The 19213-nt window shown below is 35.4% G+C and overlaps 1 protein-coding gene across 5 annotated transcripts in view; it reads right to left on the reverse strand.

Moving 5' to 3' along the window:
* Positions 1-4048: 4048 nt before the first annotated feature.
* NOL4 (nucleolar protein 4) overlaps positions 4049-19213 on the reverse strand; it is a gene marked incomplete at both ends in the record, with an annotated part of 387673 nt that continues 372508 nt past the window's right edge. For all 5 annotated transcript variants that reach the window (XM_081253362.1, XM_081253361.1, XM_081253359.1 and 2 more), the window contains one exon: positions 4049-4242. In XM_081253362.1, the coding sequence (XP_081109488.1) occupies positions 4049-4242 (194 nt within the window). The remainder of the gene's footprint in view (positions 4243-19213) is intronic.

Below are 19213 nucleotides of genomic sequence, written 5' to 3' on the forward strand. Positions count from 1 at the left end.
TGTGGTAATTTGTTACAGCTGCAATAGAAAATTAATACAAGTACATTCATACAATATACTACTATAGTCATCAGAAATAATACTTAAGAAGAATACCTAATGATGTGGGAAGTATTCATGGTATATTGTTAGGACAGAAAAGCAGATAAGGAAACACCATATACAGTAAAATCAAACAGAAGAATGTTTATATACCTGTTTAGGTAAGCTCTGAAATATATACTATAAAATGTTATTCATGGTTCTCTATGGCTGCTGGGATTATTTTTCCTTCTTTTCCTGTATTTCTCAAGTTTCTTTTGCAATCTGAAAACAAAATTAAATGTTGAAAATGATTGACCTTAAAACTGGAGATAGGTTAATCTACTAGTTGCATTTTTATCTCCTTTCAAAATATTTTTAAGAAAGGAGATTTTAATCATATTTAAATGACAAACTTCTGTAGGTTGGCTTGTGCTCATTCTTTACCAAATTTCTGCATCTCAAACACAATTTAAAAGATAAACAGTATGTTAATGTATTGTCTACCTGCTTTATTTTTGGAACTTTTTCTTTACAAACTAAACTTTTGAAACCTGGGCTATACGAAATTAGAAAATATTTTTGACATAGATAAGTTTTTGAATGGTATTTGTGTTAATGGTACCAGGATTAATCAAAATAACCAAATAGCACCTGCAAATAGCACCTGCCTAAGACTGAAATCTCAGGTGAACAAACTTATCTTTATGGGTTCAACTGGATAATCCCTTTTCTCTTTCCTTACCGGAGTCACTACTGGCACCCATCATTGTCTTTAAAAAAAAAAAAAAAAGTCACTGCCTTTTCTTCCTGCTTTATGTATTTGATTCTCATTACTGGTGGGTTTTATTCTAGTTCTTTATATTTGTAGAGAACATAACTTAAAGGAAATTAAACTTCTATAAGTGGGATAAAACTCTCAGTGTTTAGTCAGATCCTTTATCTGATGCCATAGCTATTATTTAACTACACAAATAAAATTTCTAAACTTCAGCATAAACAGGCCTGGTTACAAGTCAGTGCAGAATGTTAAGGATTTAGTACCTGGGAGGCAACAGATTGCAGCGACCAATAGGGGGTGCTCCAGCGCTAGGCCTACCTGGGTCAAATAATGGCTTCAAGTTCTCTCTAGCTCGGTGCTCCTGGCGGCAAGTTACTTCATTTTCTTGAGGCTTCTTGTAAAATGTAAAGTGACTATCCCGATCTCCTAGTGTTATTGTGAGAAGTAAAGGAAATAAAACGCCTTTTCCATGTGTAAATAATCAGTAAACGGTGGCTATCGTTCCTGGAATGCCCTTTTTACCAGTGCTGTTATTTTACACGATTTAAGAAAATTCAGTAACTGCTTGTGTTTGCATTCTCTATGGTTACTTCAAGGAATGTTTTCTTATTAAGTGTGATGAAGTAATACATATGTGACAAGAAACTGCTGCTGTATGAAAAGCTGTCAGAAATGACAGAAAATTCTATTTGATCTCTGTGTTTATGAGAGTTTTCTATCACCTCATTTGAATGAGAATATGAACCTGCACCCAGTTTCTCCAGAATGCTTTATAAAGGGGATGTGATCTCTATTCTCTTATGACAGAGGGTTAAAAAGGACCAGAGTGTTTTCAGGTACAAGTTACAAAGGAAAAGGAAAACAACATGGTACTTCGTTTTGGCCTTTGAGCTCTCCCAGGGAAACGATGGGAATCCTGGTGCCCTCATTCTTTTAGATAAATGTGCAAAAAGCAGAAGATGTGGGGGGAATTTAGTCCTTGGTGGATGGATGTGGGAGTATAAGTGAAGATGAAAATGAAATGAAAACAAGAGCACCTTGCTGGAACTCCCTTTCTCTAATCCATTTGCTTTATTATCACTATTAAGGATTTTTTATGTATAGGCTGAACTCAAACCAGGGTGTTACTTTGTTAAATAGTAACCATGCCAAAGCTTCAAATACTCTTACGACAAAACCCAAAGCATAAACAGGCACTTAAAACAGGTATGTTTCTCCCAAAATGTTAAATTAGAAGTGACTAAAAGAGCCAGATTACTTATGAAAAATGGGGAATAAAAGATAAATTCTTAAATCAGATTTAAACAATCAGATGAAATACCCATGGTTTGCTAATCTGCTTTACCCCTTCTTGGAATACATTATTTATTAGACTGAATGTGGAAGCTCTGGGGGACCTTGGGGTGCTCTTGAAATATGTTTGAACTGTCAATTTTGCGCTAAATGTAGGTATAAAATAACATTTCATATCATTCAGAAAGTTTATAAGGTTTCACAATCAGTGTTTTAACACAGAAATCTGTTTATTAAACCCAACAAAACAGAGAAAATTATACCAGCCCTGTTTTTGAAGTTTCATTTAAATAAGCAAACTCTAAATCCACACCTTAAAAGATGTTTGTGCATCTATGTATTTCCAAAATACTCATATTTCAATAAGATTTTCACATTATATTCACCAACAGTATCACAAAAGTTCCTTTTTGTTTTTTTGTTTTTTGTTTACGTAACTGTAAGGAACAGTTATTCTAGAAACACTAGAAGAAAAGAGCATAGCAATGTCCACAGTTACAAGAAAAAGTGCACATTACTTGGTCACAATCACAGTCATTACTTGAAAAACTATATGTAACAAGTAGTTAAGAAATATCACTGATGTCTTCAACTTATTATCAAAAACCAAATGACATAAATTTTACATAAAATAAGGCAAATTCAGGAATGCACAAAGAACCTGTAATCCAACCGAAGCCAAACAACAGAGAAAAATTGTACAAGAAGCGTAAACTGATGTACTCCTCCCTAAATATTTAAAAAATAGGCTTGCCTCAGTGCACAAAGAAAACACCATTCATGTGTATTCAACACCATAAAATAAGGAAGAAGGGCAAAATATGGGGAAGAGGAGGGGACAGTTCATTGTAGATTGCAGCTGCATCCACTGAGAGTTCTTTACGTCATTTTTACCTACAACTGTAAATTATACAAATCATATCAGGAGAGGTAATGGTCTTTTTGGGAACTATTTCTGAAAGAGAGAAAAGAAAACTACACACAAGAGTGCAAATTTTCAGATTGTCACTTGCAACCTCTTTAACATTCAGTCATCGACATCCAATGGCTGCTAGAGGGATGCCCATAAGACAGCAGCGGCAATCTGGGGAGAGCAGCTGTAAGAAATCAAGGTGTCATTTTTTTTTTCAATGATATGTCTTTTTCAATATTAAAAAATTCTGTGGTGAAAACCGCTATGGTAAAGCTGCAATGGTGAGTGGGATGCTTGAGACCAACATGAGTGCAGAAACGCAGGCTTCTCTTGGAAGTAGTTCCTGATGCGACGATTTAAAGAACGTAGGCAAGGGTATTTTTTTCCCCAGCATCAAGTGTTATTTTTGTAGAAAGAATTTGGAAAGAGGAGAAGGCAAAGGGAGGTGGAAAAGGTACTTACAGTAGTTTCTCAAAACAGTTTTCTTTTAGGACCTATGAAAAAGTTACCAAAGTAAAAATGACAATTCTGAATGAAAAAACAAGTTTTCTTTTTATAAAAATTACATATTTTTTTTAAAATACAAGATCCTTTTCATTGTTATATCCTACAGCAATGAGAAATTTTGGCTTTTTTTTTTTTTTGCCAGATACTGCAGCTTTCAGTCCAGTAAGTCAGTAGCAAATTCCACTAATATTTCAGTTGGATCTTGAACTACTTTTTATACCACAAGATTCTTCTGTTTTATCCTTGAATTAGGAATATACAGCCTTTTTTTTTTTTGCCCCAGGTATTTATGATGGCACACTGAAACAAAAAACAGTAGGCTGGACACATTAAAGTATCTCAAGTACTTCAGAGGCCAGAGTTCCTTTGAAGCACCTAAACACATCACTTTATGGATCAAGGACAATGTGGCATAATGGAAATATTTCTCTTAAGACTGTGCAGTAAGACCAGACGCATCTCTGCTGAGAAATCAAAACGTCATTAGTGGAAACTGCAAATTTAAACCTCAGTGAAGAGGATTGTTGCTGGACTCAGTTCTGTTGTAAAATAAGATTCTCCAGTTCATCTGCGGAACGCAATAAAAATGCAGCGGATTCCCGATATCCTGCAACCAGCTGTCTCACTGCATTGATTTCAGTTGGACTCAGCTGGGGTCTGGAGCTCGAACTGCTGGAGGATCCTGAGCTGGTTGCCAACTGCCTCTTCATGCTGAGATCAGTGGGTCCTAGAAAAAATCAGCACAAATTAGACATGGACAATTTTTCTTCTAGTATCTTGAACATGAGCACTAAAGAAATGTGTTGATTTAATTCACCTATTCTTTCGTGAGAAGCTACTGATACCCTTAATCAAATACATCTGCTCTCAGAAAGATGGAAGAGCAACACGATGGGAAAAGAGTGGCTGGATTTTCTTAGACTCCTGGTCCAGCCTCTGGCGGTCACTTCTGATTGTAGAAAGACAGTGAAGAAATTCTCTTAACATGTGCTTTTTGGAAAATTCAATGTTAAGTCCACCTTCCACAAGTAGAAGCTTCTCTGGAGTAGTAGAAAATAATGGGAATCACATTTTTTATTTGCTACATTTGATAACAAATAAGTTGGACCCCACCAATTCAGAAATGAAAAGAGCCTACATGGTGAGGCTAATGACCCTAGATTACAAACCTTTCAATTTAGAACAGAGGAAACTGAGGACTGCAGGGGTTCAATGACACGTTTAGAGGTCCATGACTTTTAAGTGGCACAATAGGGACGTGGATTGCATATTTTTTTCATTTCAGGCCACTGCTTTTTCCACCAGGTTGATTAGTATTTAAAAATGTGAATATATTAGACTGAAGTTTGCTTTTGAAGTGTATTGTAAGTATATGATTAGTACAAACCATACCACAAAGAAACTAGACTTGGAATACTGCTTTAGGTATTGTTAAATACCTATTTAACAATATTTATTTGCACAAAACACTCATGTGTCAACACTTTTTCCTCACATATATTTAACTAAATCATATAGGTCTGCTTTTTGATGACATTTTTGTAAATTTTTACTGAAAAATAATTTATTATGTGATTTAAAACTTCAAGCATTTGTGTTAAGATTCTTTGTATGATTACTCTTAGATTATTATATTAGGTATTTATTATATACCTAAGCATTCATTTTTATAGTTCTTACCTTTCATTAAGCAATTGCTATAGTTATTAAATTTGCAGTAATAAATTTAAAATCCTTGAAAAAATATTACTAAGCACATAACTAAAGGCATGCTCCAAAACTGTAGTGATTCTATAACTTGAAAGTATTTTAACAGATTTTTTCCTAAACATGTTATAAATTTTCAGATAGTAGTAATTCATTTCATGAACTAAAATGAAGGTTGTTATTTTATCCTTCTAGTTCTTCTTGAGGCATAATGGAGACAGGTCAAGATCCATCCCCTTACACCCTCTCTCCCAAAGGGAGAGAAGGTCTTCTGTCAGCTAGGAGGCAGATGTCCCATAAGAGGGAAGTAACTTCACTTGGAATTTAATTAGGACAGAGACAGGAGTAGCACTCAAACTCTGACATCTGAGAGAAACTTAACTCCACTTCTGCCATGGCCTTTTCAAAGCTTTGATTTTCTAGCAGGAGTTGGCTGCCATTTGTTCTCCTGTTCACAAAATCATGACACAGATATAACAAGCCGAAAGGGAGAGATGCAGGGATGTTACACTTGCAAACAGGAATACCGAACAAGCAAATCATTAACAGCAACTGTTTGGGAAATTCTGAGTGGATTAAGAAAGCATCATGACATAATAGGAGTTTGGGTCTCTGAATGAACCAACTTTAAATTTTACTTCTTTCCTTTACATTCAAGAATCCTAGTACAAATCTTATTTATCTATATATTTATTTATTTGAAGTATAGGTGATCTACAATGTTGTGTTAACTTCTGCTGTACAGAGAAGTGATTCATTTATATATATATGTATATACATATGCACATATATATATATTCTTTTTCATATTCTTTTCCATTATGGTTTATCACAGGATATTGAATACAGTTCTCTTTGCTATACAGTAGGACCTTGTCGTTTATCTATTCTATATATAATAGTTTGCATCTGCTAATCCCAAACTTCCAATCCATCCCTCCCCCACCTCCCTCCCCCATTGGCAACCGCAAGTCTGTTCTCTACCTAGTACAAATCTTTATGAAAGAAAATTGAAAGAATTTTCCTCTCAGTTATGTAGATACCTAGTGTCTGGTTGGCTGATTGTCATTATTTCATTAGAAGGTGTAACATTTTGTGATGGTTTTGCTGTCCTGACAAGTTGCTGACTAGTATCTTGCACTGGAATTGAGAAAGGGTGGGGCGAGGGCTCCGGTTCTTTTTGGGGTGAGAGAGGTTGTGATTTTATTCTAATATTGCAGTTTATGGATTATTCTCCACCTCTGTCTCAAAGGTCTACACCTCCAAACTGAGACACGGCTTTCACTTTCTTTCAGATTTTTATTAATATAGGCAAACTCTAGATAGCTCAGTAATTGAGAAGCCATTCACAGCTCTGCTACTTTTTGTTCTGGAAGAAAGTTAACTTCATTATCGTGGTTTCTTTTAGATCTACAGGATCAGGGTTGAGAATATAAATGAAAAGTACAAGAAATTCTTTTTGCTGAATGTTGATTATTCAGATCATCAAAGTTATGAGGTTGGATAGTGAAGCATAAAAAAAATTAAAATATTCACAAATGAATAATTTAACTAGTGACTGCTCAAACAGTCCTTCCCTGTTTGTCACTAGTTTTCATTTCTGCCTCATTGAGTCAATGTCATACTTGACTGGTTTGGCTTAACTCAAACAATATAATGTAATTAAAATGCAAATTTTGCTATAAAGCAAAATTTCAAATTTTATGAAGTTGCTGAATTTAAAGAAGTCGAGAAAAGTATTCTTGCAGACCTGATCAAATCACAGACAAGACCACTGAAAAGTATGGTTCTGGAAGAGCAGAACCAGTTAATAAGAAAACGAGCAAGGAAGATGACCCACTAGATGCTTCAAGAGAAAATGATTTGAATATCTAGTATTAAGGCACATATTCAGGAAAATTGACAAGGTCAATTTTATATAAGTACAGCTGACCCTTGAACAGGTGAGGGTTAGAGGCGTCCACCCTCTGCCATGGTTGAAAATCTCTGTGTAACTTTGAGTCTGCCCTCTGTATCTCTGGTTCCTCCACCTGTGTGGATTCAGTCAACTGCAAATAGTGTAGGACTGTAGTATTTGCTATTGAAAAAAAAAATCCGTGTAAGAGGATCCACATAGTTCAAACCCACATTGTTCAAGGGTCAACTGTACTTACTTTTAACCCAAATGATGCAGACCTTCTTAATGTTCATTCTGAAAAGCTGAATAAGAAATAAAAGATATTTCGTGCCAACATACAATGTTGTTAGAAAAATTAAGACCCACTAAAATCAACCCTTGATTTATTTTTTAAGGTTTGGGGAGACAATTAAATTATAAGCAAATTCTAATTAAATGAAAATATAGATCCATAATTCTTTATTTTTTAAATTAAATATCAATTGAATACTTTCCCCCTATTTATGGTGCATTTTTGGCCCCTGTTTTAATTAGATTTACCTTTGTGGTCCTATTTTGGTGTCAATTATTCACAGATAATAGAAACCCCTGGACAAAGTTTTGTTGTGTTTTTTAAAAACTTTGATAACCATTTTTATTATATATAATGAGGAAGAATGCAAGACCCATGAAGGCAGGCACCCTTTGTGTCTTACCACATTGTTCTAGGTAGCTGTGGTGGTGCATGGCATAAAATAAGGCTCAATAAATATTTGTGTAACAAATGAATGAGAAATGCCAGGTACTTTCTATAGCTAACACTCAAGAAACGGAGAATGAGTGATGTCATTGATAATACCCAATTATGGTTAAATGAAAACTAGTTAGACATAGAAAATAGTAGATTTAGTGTAACTTATTCAAGTAAAGTTACCTCTAATATATGGGAATATTAGTATTGCTATGAAAGTTATCATCTGAAATTGTGGAAAAATAAGTATTGGTTATAACAGTACTTTCCATGTGAATTGTTGCTGAAAACGAGAATAATAGTTACTGTCTATTGCCTAAATAATGTTTTCCCACTAAATGTTACAATGAGTGTTGAGTTGGACATAAAACCGTCCTAACTGCATGCAACCTTCTCCTACTTCCCCTCCTTTACCTACAACCTCTACTCCCAAGTCATGCACTCTGAAATATTTGGATAACTGGCAATTTATCTAACAATTTTAAATAAGTGAGTGATATTTTCAGATTCATGCTTTTAAGCATGATGGGCCAGATAGTAAATATTTTAATCATTACAGGTCAAGAGGCATTTAGGTACTCATAGTTAAAAAGTTTTGTGAGAATTTACTTTTTTTATTGAGATATAATTGACATATAACATTATATTATTTCAGGTGTACAATATAATGATTCAATATTTGTATATAATGCTAAATGATCACCACAATAAGTCTAGTTAACATCCATCATCACACATTGTTACAAACTTTTTTTTCTTCTGATGAGAACTTTTAAGATCTACTCTCTTAGCAACTTTCAAATATATCAATACAACACAGTGTTAGTAACTGTCGTCACCATGCTATACACGACATCCTCATGACTAACTTATAAGTGGAAGTTTGTCCCTTTTGATGATCTTCACCCATTTCACTCACTCATCCAGCCACCAATATGTTCTCTATATCTATGAGTTTGTTTTCATGTTTTTTTTCCCAATTCTGCATGAATTGAGATCAAACAGTATTTGTCTTTCTCTGAGTTATTTCACTTAGCATAATGCCCTCAAGGTCCATTCATGTTGTCACAAATGGCAAGATTTCCTTTTCTTTTTATGACTAAATCAAATTCCATTGTGTGTGTGTGTATTTATAATTTTATATATATAATTTTATATATTATATATATTATAAAATTATATGTATAATTATATATGTAATTATGGTTATATAATATATAATTATATATAATTATATGTATCCATAATTATATATATAATTTTATATATATATAAAATTACATTTTCTTGATCCACCCATCTATCAGTGGACAATTGCTTCCATGTCTTGGCTATTGTAAATAATGCTGTGATGAACATGGGGCTGCAGCTATCTTTTCAGGTTAGTGTTTTCATTTCCTTTGGATAAATACCCAGAAGTGGAATTGTTGGATCATATGGTAGGGGGGTATTCAAACATGTCTGATTCAGGATAAAATATAAACACATCCTATTAGAAATTTCTTTTAGATTTTACTGTTATGCCTTCAAATAAAGTCTTTGTTAAAGACCCCAAAAAATCTGGTCTTATGCCATATGTAAATGACTTGTTTGGTTTAGGGTTGCAGTAGAGAGGCCTTACAATTTAGGGAGGTGAGAAAGAAATAGCCAAAGTCCCTTGGATCCCAATGTGGCCCTTCCCAGAGCTCCTGCTCAGTGCTCTGGGAAGATGGTGAGGGAGGCTTTATATATATATATAATGTACACACATATATGTATATAGGTATATAAAATTTTTTAATTTTGTTGAAGTATAGTTGATTGACAATGTTGTGTTAATCTCTTCTGTAAAGCAAACTGACTCAGTTTATATATATATATATTCTTTTCCATATTCTTTTCCATCATAGCTTGTCACAGAATATTGAATATAGTTCCCTGTGCTATACAGTAGGACCTTGTTGTTTATCCATCCTATATATAATAGTTTGCCTCTGCTAATCCCAAGCTCCCATCTCTTCCCTCCCTTATTCCCCCCTTCCCCTTGGCAAACACTAGTCTGTTTTTGTTTCATAGATATGTTGATTTGTATCGCATTTTAGATTCCACATACAAGTGATATATGGCAGTTGTCTTTCTTTTTCTGACTTCACTTAGTATGATAATCTCTAGGTCCATCCATGTCGCTGCAAATGGCATTATTTCATTATTTCTGGCTAATATTCCATTGTATACCTATATATACCACATCTTCTTTATCCATTCATTTGTAGATGGACATTTAGGTTGTTTCGCCATTGTAAATAGTGCTTCTATGAACACTGGGAGGTGCATGTATCTTTTTGAGTTAGAGTTTTCTACAGATATATGTCCAGGAGTGGAACTGCTAGGTCGTATGGTAACTCTATATTTAGTTTTTTTAAGGAAACTCCATACTGTTCTCCATAGTGGCTGTACCATTTACATTCCCACCAACAGTGTAGGAGGGTTCCCTTTTCTCCACACCCTCTCCAGCATTTGGTTATTTGTAGACTTTTTAATGATGGCCATTCTGACTAGTATGAGGTGGTATCTCACTGTAGTTTTTTTTTTTAAATTTATTTATTTAGGGCTGTGTTGGGTCTTCATTTCTGTGCGAGAGCTTTCTCTAGTTGTGGCAAGTGGGGGCCACTCTTCATCGCAGTGCACGGGCCTCTCACTATCGTGGCCTCTCTTGTTGTGGAGCACAGGCTCCAGACGCGCAGGCTCAGTAGTTGTGGCTCACAGGCCTAGTTGCTCCGTGGCATGTGGGATCTTCCCAGACCAGGGCTTGAACCCGTGTCCCCTGCATTAGCAGGCAGATTCTCAACCACTGTGCCACCAGGGAAGCCCATCTCACTGTAGTTTTGATTTGCATTTTTCTAATAATTAGCAATGTTGAGGATCTTTTCATGTGCCTATTGGCCATCTGTATGTCTTCTTTGGAGAAATGTCTACTTAGGTTTTCTGCCCATTTTTCGATTGGGTTGTTTGTTTTTTTGTTGTTGAGTTGTATGAGCTGTTTGTATATTTTGGAAATTAGGTCCTTGTCAGTCATATCATTTGCAAATATTTTCTCCCATTCCATAGTTTGTCTCTTCATTTTGTTTATGGTTTCCTTTCTGTGCAAAAGCTTGTAAGTTTGATTAGGTCCCATTTGTTTATTTGTTCTTATTTCTATTGCCTTGGGAGACTGACCTAAGAAAACATTGGTACAATTTATGTAAGAGAATGTTTTGCCTATGATCTCTTCTAGGAGTTTTATAGTGTCATATCTTATGTTTAAGTCTTTAAGCCATTTTGAGTTTATTTTTGTGCATGGTGTGACGGTGTTCTAACTTCACTGATTTACATGCAGCTGTCCAACTTTCCTAGCACCACTTGCTGAAGAGATTGTCTTTTTTCCCATTTTATATTCTTGCCTCCTTTGTCATGGATTAATTGACCACAGGTGTGAGGGTTTTTTCTGGGCTCTTTATTCTGTTCCATTGATACCTGTATGTCTGTTTTTGTGCCAGTACCACAATGTTTTGATTACTGTAGCTTTGTAGTATTGTCTGAAGTCTGGGAGGGTTATGCCTCCTGCTTTGTTCTTTTCCCCCAGGATTGCTTTGGCAATTCTGGGTCTTTTATGGTTCCATATAAATTTTAGGATAATTTGTTCTAGTTCTGTGAAAAATGTCATGGGTAATTTGATTAGGATAGCATTAAATCTGTAGATTGCTTTGGGTAGTACTGCCCTTTTAACAATATTAATTCTTCCAATCCAGGAGCACAGAATATCTTTCCATTTCTTTGAATCATCTTTAATTTCCTTTATTGTTTTGTAGTTCTTTCACTTCCTTGATGAGGTTTATTCCTAAGTATTTTTTTTTAATGTGACTTTAAAAGGGATTGTTTGATTACATTCCCATTCTGATATTTCATTGTTAGTGTAAAGAAATTTTAAATTTTTGTAAAACGGATAGGGGGTAGGAACCTGCTGTATAGTGCAGGGAGCTCAGCTCAGTGCTCTGTGATGACCTAAATGTGTGGGATGGCGGCGGGGTGGGAGGGAGGTCCAAGAGGGAGGGGATATATGTATACATATAGCTGATTCACTTCGTTGTACAACATAAACTAACACAACAGTGTAAAGCAACTATACCCCGATTTAAAAAAATAATTATATATATATATATATATATATAAATAATGTTTAATGGGGACCTTGTTTAATGAAGAACAAAATTGGTAGTACAGGTGAGAGCTGTGGGGGCTCAGAAGAAGGCGGGCAGAGAGGACTGCAATGGTGGGAGGGTGAGCAGGACACTGCCTCCCAGCACCTGTCTCCTTGCTAGAAAGTCACACTGTCCCTTTTTGGAGTCTCTCTGCAGTCTGGTGGGACAGCAGAGCAGGATAACTTGTCCCATTTTATAATTGGAAAAACTGAGTTACAGACAGGTTCACTGGCTTTCCCAAGGCCACACAGGGTTACTGGTTTTTCTTCCTGTACCACTGTGGCCTAGCTCAGGAGAAATATCAGTAGTTGGATAGGGGAAGACAAATGCACCCTTTAGGAATAGAAAACAAAGATGTGGAGACAAGCAGGAGTGAGCTGCATAGAGTGCTGGCTGGAGCCAAGTGGGGATACAGTTCAGGGGTACTTTTCTTTAAAGCCAGAATTTATTTCTATTTAAAACCATCCAAGAGGCTTGAAAAAGGCCCAATGTCCCAAAGATGTCTGGGCTTAATACAAGATTATACTGAAGTGGCGTCTCTTTGTTCCTCCTTTGCTAAAGCTTCAATTTGATCCTGGTTAATCACATGCACTGATAATTCTTCTGGTTGGGTAGTGGTGATTTCCTCAGACTCCTGGCATCTTTCATAAGTGGCCATCAGTCTATGAACCAAACAAAAACAATACCAGAAACACTGGTGAAATGCTTGCAGTTTCTACTTAACATACTTCTTGCATTATTCTTTGAAACCAGGTCCTCTAATTATCAGCTTGGGCAGCTGAGATCATGATGAGTCTTATGTGGTATTGGGGTAATGCTGGCCTCATAAAAATGAGTTTGGAAGTGTTTCCATCTCTTCTGTTTTTTGGAAGAGTTTGAGAAGGATTGGTATTCATTCTTCATTGACTGTTTGATAGACTTCATCAGTGAAAATGTGTGCTCCTAGACTTTTGTTTCATTGGAAGATTTTTGATTACTGATGTGATTGCCTTACCAGTAATTGGTCTACTCAGATTTTCTAGGTCTTGATGATTCAGTCTTAGTAGGTTGTGTTTATAAGAAGTTTATCCATTTGTTCTCAGTTGTCCTATTTGTTGGCATGTAATTGTTCATAGTATGTTATCATCCTTTGTAGTTCTGTGATATCCTCTTTCATTTCTGACTTCATTTATTTGAGTCCACTCTTTTTTCTTAATGAATCTAGCTAAAAGTTTGCCAGTTTTATCTTTCCAAAAGAATAGCTCTTATTTTCATCTGTTGTCTTTTTCATCTCTTTTTCATTTATTTGCACTCTGATCTTTGTTATTTCCTTCCTTCTGCTAACTTTGAGCTTAATTTGTTCTTTTTCTAGTTCCTTGAGGTGTAAAGTAGAGTTGTTTATTTGAGATCTTTCTTGTTTCTTGATGTAGGCATATATCACTACGGACTTCCCTATTAGAATTGCTTTTGCTGTATCCCATAAGCTTTGGTATGTTGTATTTTCATTTTCACTAGTCTTGAGGGTATTTTCTGATATCCCTTTTGATTTACTCTTTGACCCATTGGTTGTTAGCATGTGGCTTAATCTCCACATATTTGTCAATTTTCTAGTATTTTTCTTGTAATTGATTTCTAGTTTCATAACATTGTGGTCAAAAAAGATCCTTGATATGATTTCAATCTTAAATTTATTAAGACTTGTTTTGTGGTCTAATAAATATATGATCTATTCTAAAGAATGTTCCATGTGCACTTGAGATGGAGTATTCCATATATATCCATTAAGTCAATGATCTAACATGTCATTTAAGGCTGATGTTTCCTTACTGATTTTGTCTGGAGATTTATCCATTGATGTAAGTGGGATATTAAAGTCTCCTACTATTATTGTACTGCTGTCTATTTCTCCCTTTAGGTATGTTAATGCTTGATTTATATATTAAGGTGTTCTTATGTTGGGTGCATACATATTTACAAATGTTATATCATCTTGTTGTACTGACTCCTGTATCATTATGTAAAGACTTTCTTTGTCTTAAAGTCTATTTTGTCTGATGTAATTATAAATATCCCAGCTTTATTTGGTTTCCATTTGCATGGAGTATCTTTTTCAGTCCCTTCACTTTCAGTCTGTGTGTGTCCTTACATCTGAAGTGAGTCTCTTGTAGGCAGTATCTAGATGGGTCTTGTTTTTTTAATCCATTCAGCCACTCTATGTCAGTTGATGAGAGAATTTAGTCCATTTGTATTTGAAGGAATTATTGATAGGTATGTACTTATGGCCATTTTGTTAATTGTTTTTTGGATGTTTTGTAATTCCTCTGTCCTTTCTTCTTCTCCTTCTCTCTTCATTTGTGATTTGATGATTTTCTGTAATAGTATGCTTAGATAGAAAACCAGACAAAGACACCACAAGCAAAGAAAATTACAGGCCAATATTTCTGATGAACTTAGATGAAAGTATCCTCAACAAAATATTAGCAAGCTGAAGTCAATGATACATTAAGAGGATAACATATTATGATCAAGTATGAGTTACTCTAGCAATGCAAGGATGTTTCAACATCTGCAAATCAATCAATCAATCAATGTGATATACCATGTTAACAAAATAAAGGATAAAAATCATATGGTCAAATTAATAGATGAAGAAAAAGCATTTGACAAAATTCAACATTGATTTATGAAAAAAACTGTCATGGGTATGGAGGGAATGTGCCTCAACATAATAAAGGCCGTATATGACAAGCCCCAACTAACATCAATGGTGAAAAGCTGAAAACTTTTCCTCTTTTCAGGAATAAGACAAGGATGCATCCTCTCACCACTTTTATTCAACATGGTATTGGAGTTCCTAACCAGAGCAATTAGGCAAGAAAAAGAAATAAAATCATTCAAACTGGAAAGGAAAAATTAACTGTCACTATATGAAGATGACATATTATGTACAGAAAATTCTAAAGACTCACCAAAACCTGTTAGAGCTAAAAAACAAATTCAGTAAAATTGCAGGATAAAAATGAATATACAAAAATCTATTGTGAAAAAAATATCTATTGTGTTTTATATACTAATAATGAACTATGAGAAAGAGAAATCAAGAAAGCAACCACATTTACAATTGTAGCGAAGAGAATAAAATATATTTTGTAGTACAGGTCTACTATTGAGTATTAGTGTTGCTTGTCATCAAAATCAATTGTAAGTGTTCTTTGCTTAAATTGGATCCGTACAGAGATTTTCTCTGTTTCACCTATGAAAATGGCTTAGTGGAAGATAGATTTTTCCAAATACTGATATCAGTCCACAAGAATATGATTTTAATTGAGCATATTCATCACTTGGAAATAATTTATAGTATTCTCTTAGATTCTTCTCTCGATATGTGCCTTTTAGCATGTCAATGAATGCAAATTAATTACTTCCAATTGAAGGTGAAGCTGGAAGCTCTTCAATTGAACAAGGAAAAGGATTTTGAAATATGGCAAGTTATTTTGTACTTGCATCAAGGTCCATAAAAACATTGCTGAGCCTGTAGTATGTGTTCAGTAAATATATCCACTACAAAATTGTGTGGGAATGGAATTTTAATTTCTTTTTTAAAATTCTGACAGTATGGCATGTTTATCAAGCAGCTAACCATTAATTGTGATTAAAACAATATTGGTAATCAGCAAAATGGCTTTACCACAGCATAAGCTTCACATATAAGCACTGTTTTGCCTTGTATTTAGATTGAATTCATCAAGAAACATTGTCAATTCTGTGGCAAATGCTAATTCCTAAAGACATTTAATAATAAAGCTTGAGGGCAGTTCTTCTTGCTCAGAAAAATTTCAATCTTAGCCCTGAGCTGAAAAAAAATGCAATAAAACTTTACCACTAACCTATCAAACTGTTGTGTGGTGGAGAAATTAGGATATTCAGATTCTATTTCTGAAAAAATTTCACAGAACTGGTAACACTTAAATAGATGAGGACCAATGAGTTTAAAGCTGATATTACTGCTTCAATAACACTTGATTCAAACGTTTTCCACATTGTATCTGCCGATGAATAGTTCAAGGAATAACCATATGCCTTATGTAAAAGGAAATTTTGTAATTTTATACAAATAAGCCTCTTTTTGCTTCATACATCTTAGAAGATGCCACTTCAGGTTGTACTGAATTAGTTTTTTCCTTAATTTTGAAAACACACTTAGCTAAAGTTGCTCTACTCATACTATTCATAGATGCTAATTCTTCTGTCACTTCAAACTCATCATTGATTCCTCAAATAAACAACAAAAGAACAGTAGCAGAAACATCTCAATTTATTAAAAGACAGGGGAAACAACTTAAAATCAGTTGCCTTGTTCTTAACTGACTATTGATATTGCCAATATCTCAATTTCTTCAACCTCAAAAGCACTGTTTTTGTTATACTACTAATAGTCAAAGAAGTTTATTTTCTCTGGACATATTTCTTCAGCTGCTACAGTCCAACACAACTTAATAAATTCACCATCAGTAAGTGAAGTGATTTTTCTGGCTTGCCTAATACATGAGCCACTTGGAAACTTACTTTGGTTGCAGGTTCATTTTCATTTTATATTTTGATCAGGTGTTTAAGAGGTATTTTGTTGATAGTATTTTTGTACTTTTATGCCAAGTGGTGAAAAAAATAGGCATTATTCTTCAGCATCTCGGCTAAATTAGCTAATGTATATAAAGCATCAAGCATAGGGCCTGGGTTATAGCAGATATACACAACTAGACTCAATGTGCTAATGAGTTACATTTATATTCACAAGTGATTGCAATATAATTTGCTTTTCTAATACTATTCTTGATGATAGGATGACAGTAGCATCCTGTCCTTGGGTGTTTTCTATTTCTTTTTCTTTCCTCTCTTTTAGATCTGTTTGTCTAAATGAAGATTTTCTAGTCCTTGAAATTCTGGTAAAACTCATCTGTAAAACCATGTGGATATGATTTTTTAATAATGGGTAGATTTTTATAATACTGATTCAGTTTAATCAATTGGAATATCTATTCCTTTTTGAGTCAATATTGGTCAATTATATTTTTGTAAAACAGTCTTATATCTCTAAATTTTCAAATATACTTGAATAAAGTTATAAATATTTTATTATTTTTTATGCTTCCTTTCTCTTAGTTCATTTTGCCAGATATTTTTAAAGTCCTTTCAAAGATTCTGCTTTTGATTTTATTGATCTTCTCTATTGTGTCTTTGTTTTCTATTTAATTTCTCCATTTATTTTCTTCTATATGCCACATTTTCTCTTATATGTTTCTAACTTCTTGAGTTAAATGAGTGCCTCATTAATTTTCTATTTTTTTGTAATGTGCGTGTCAAAATACCACCTAATTCCATCACTCAAACTTAATGTGTAGTGTTTTCATCCTCATTAATTATAAATATTCCTGAACAAAATGCTACCAGTATATTAATTCTTTGGTTGTCACCACTTGTTTAGATGGTCAATATGTCTGAGAGAATGTGTATTATCAGATAGCTGGGGCAGGGTTTAGATATAGCCAGATTAATTTTTAATTACTTTTTCAAATCCAAAGGATTTTTCTTTTCTATCCATCAGTTTCTGAGAGAAGTGTGTTAAAGGTCTAAGGCTATGATTGTGCATATGTCAGTTTCTTGTTGTAATTTTGCTATTATTTATTTATTAATTTTAAGGTTATGATATTGGGGTTCATAGTTTCTAGACAGTTGTGACTTTCTGATGAAATGTTCCCTTCATTACGTTGTAAATTGTTTATGTTCCAAAGCCTTTGTCTTAGAGCCAGATTTTGACTTATTAGTGTATACACACACACACACACAAACACACAAAGTCATATATATTATAAAATTTTCCTTTAAATACTTCTCCAAGAGAGACCTTCAACATGGCGGAAGAGTAAGATGTGGAGATCACCTTCCTCCCCACAAATACATCAGAAATACAGCTACATGTGGAACAACTCCTACAGAACACCTACTGAATGCTGGCAGAAGACCTCAGACTTCCCAAAAGGCAAGAAACTCCCCATGTACCTGGGTAGAGCAAAAGAAAAAAGAAAAAACAGAGGCCAAAGAATAGGGATGGGACCTGCACCTCTGGGAGGGAGCTGTGAAGGAGGAAAAGTTTCCACACACTAGGAAGCCCCTTCACTGATGGATACAGGAGGTGGCAGTGGGGAAGCTTCAGAGCATGGAGGAGAGCACAGCAACAGGGGTGCAGAGGACAAAGCGGAGAGATTCCCGCAAAGAGGATCACTGCTGACCAACACTGACTAGCCCAAGAGGCTTGTTTGCTCACATGCTAGGGCGGGCAGGGGCTGGGAACTGAGGCTTGGGCTTCTGAGGTCAGATCTCAGGGAGAGGACTGGGGTTGGCTGTGTGAAGACAGCCTGAAGGGGGCTAGTGCACCAGAGCTAGCCAGAACAAAATCCAGAAAAAATCCGTACCTGCCTAAGAGGCAAGAGACCATTGTTTTGGGGGTGCACGAGGAGAGGGGATACAGAACACCACCTAAACGACCTCAAGAGACAGGTGCAAGCCACAGCTATAAGCGCGAACACCAGAGATGGGCATGAAATGCTAAGGCACTGCTGCAGCCACCAAGAACCCTGTGTGCAAGAACAGGTCACTATCCACACCTCCTCTCTGGGGAGTCTGTGCAGCCCGCCACTGCCACAATCCCATGATCCAGGGACAACTTCCCTGGGAAAAACACGGTGTGCCTCAGGCTGGTGCAATGTCACATTGGCCTCTGCTGCCACAGGCTCGGCCCACATTCCGTACCCCTCCCTCCCCCTGGCCTGAGTGAGCCAGAGCACACTAATCAGCTGCTACTTTAACCCTGCCCTGTCTGAGTGAAGAACAGACGCCCTCAGGCAACCTACACACAAAGGCAGGGCCAAATCCAAAGCTGAACCACAGGAGCTGTGCAAACAAAGAAGAGAAAGGGAAATTCTCCCAGCAGCCTCAGGAACAGCAGATTAAATCTCCACAATGAACTTGATGTACCCTGCATCTGTGGAATACCTGAATAGACAATGAATCATCCCAAAATTGAGGCAGTAGACTTTGGGAGCAATGAAGACAGAGAAACACACAGCAGATGAAGGAGCAAGGTAAAAATCCACCAGACCAAACAAATGAA

The sequence above is a fragment of the Mesoplodon bidens genome, assembly GCF_964165515.1.
Source record: "Mesoplodon bidens genome assembly, chromosome: 13".
NCBI lineage: Eukaryota > Metazoa > Chordata > Mammalia > Artiodactyla > Ziphiidae > Mesoplodon > Mesoplodon bidens.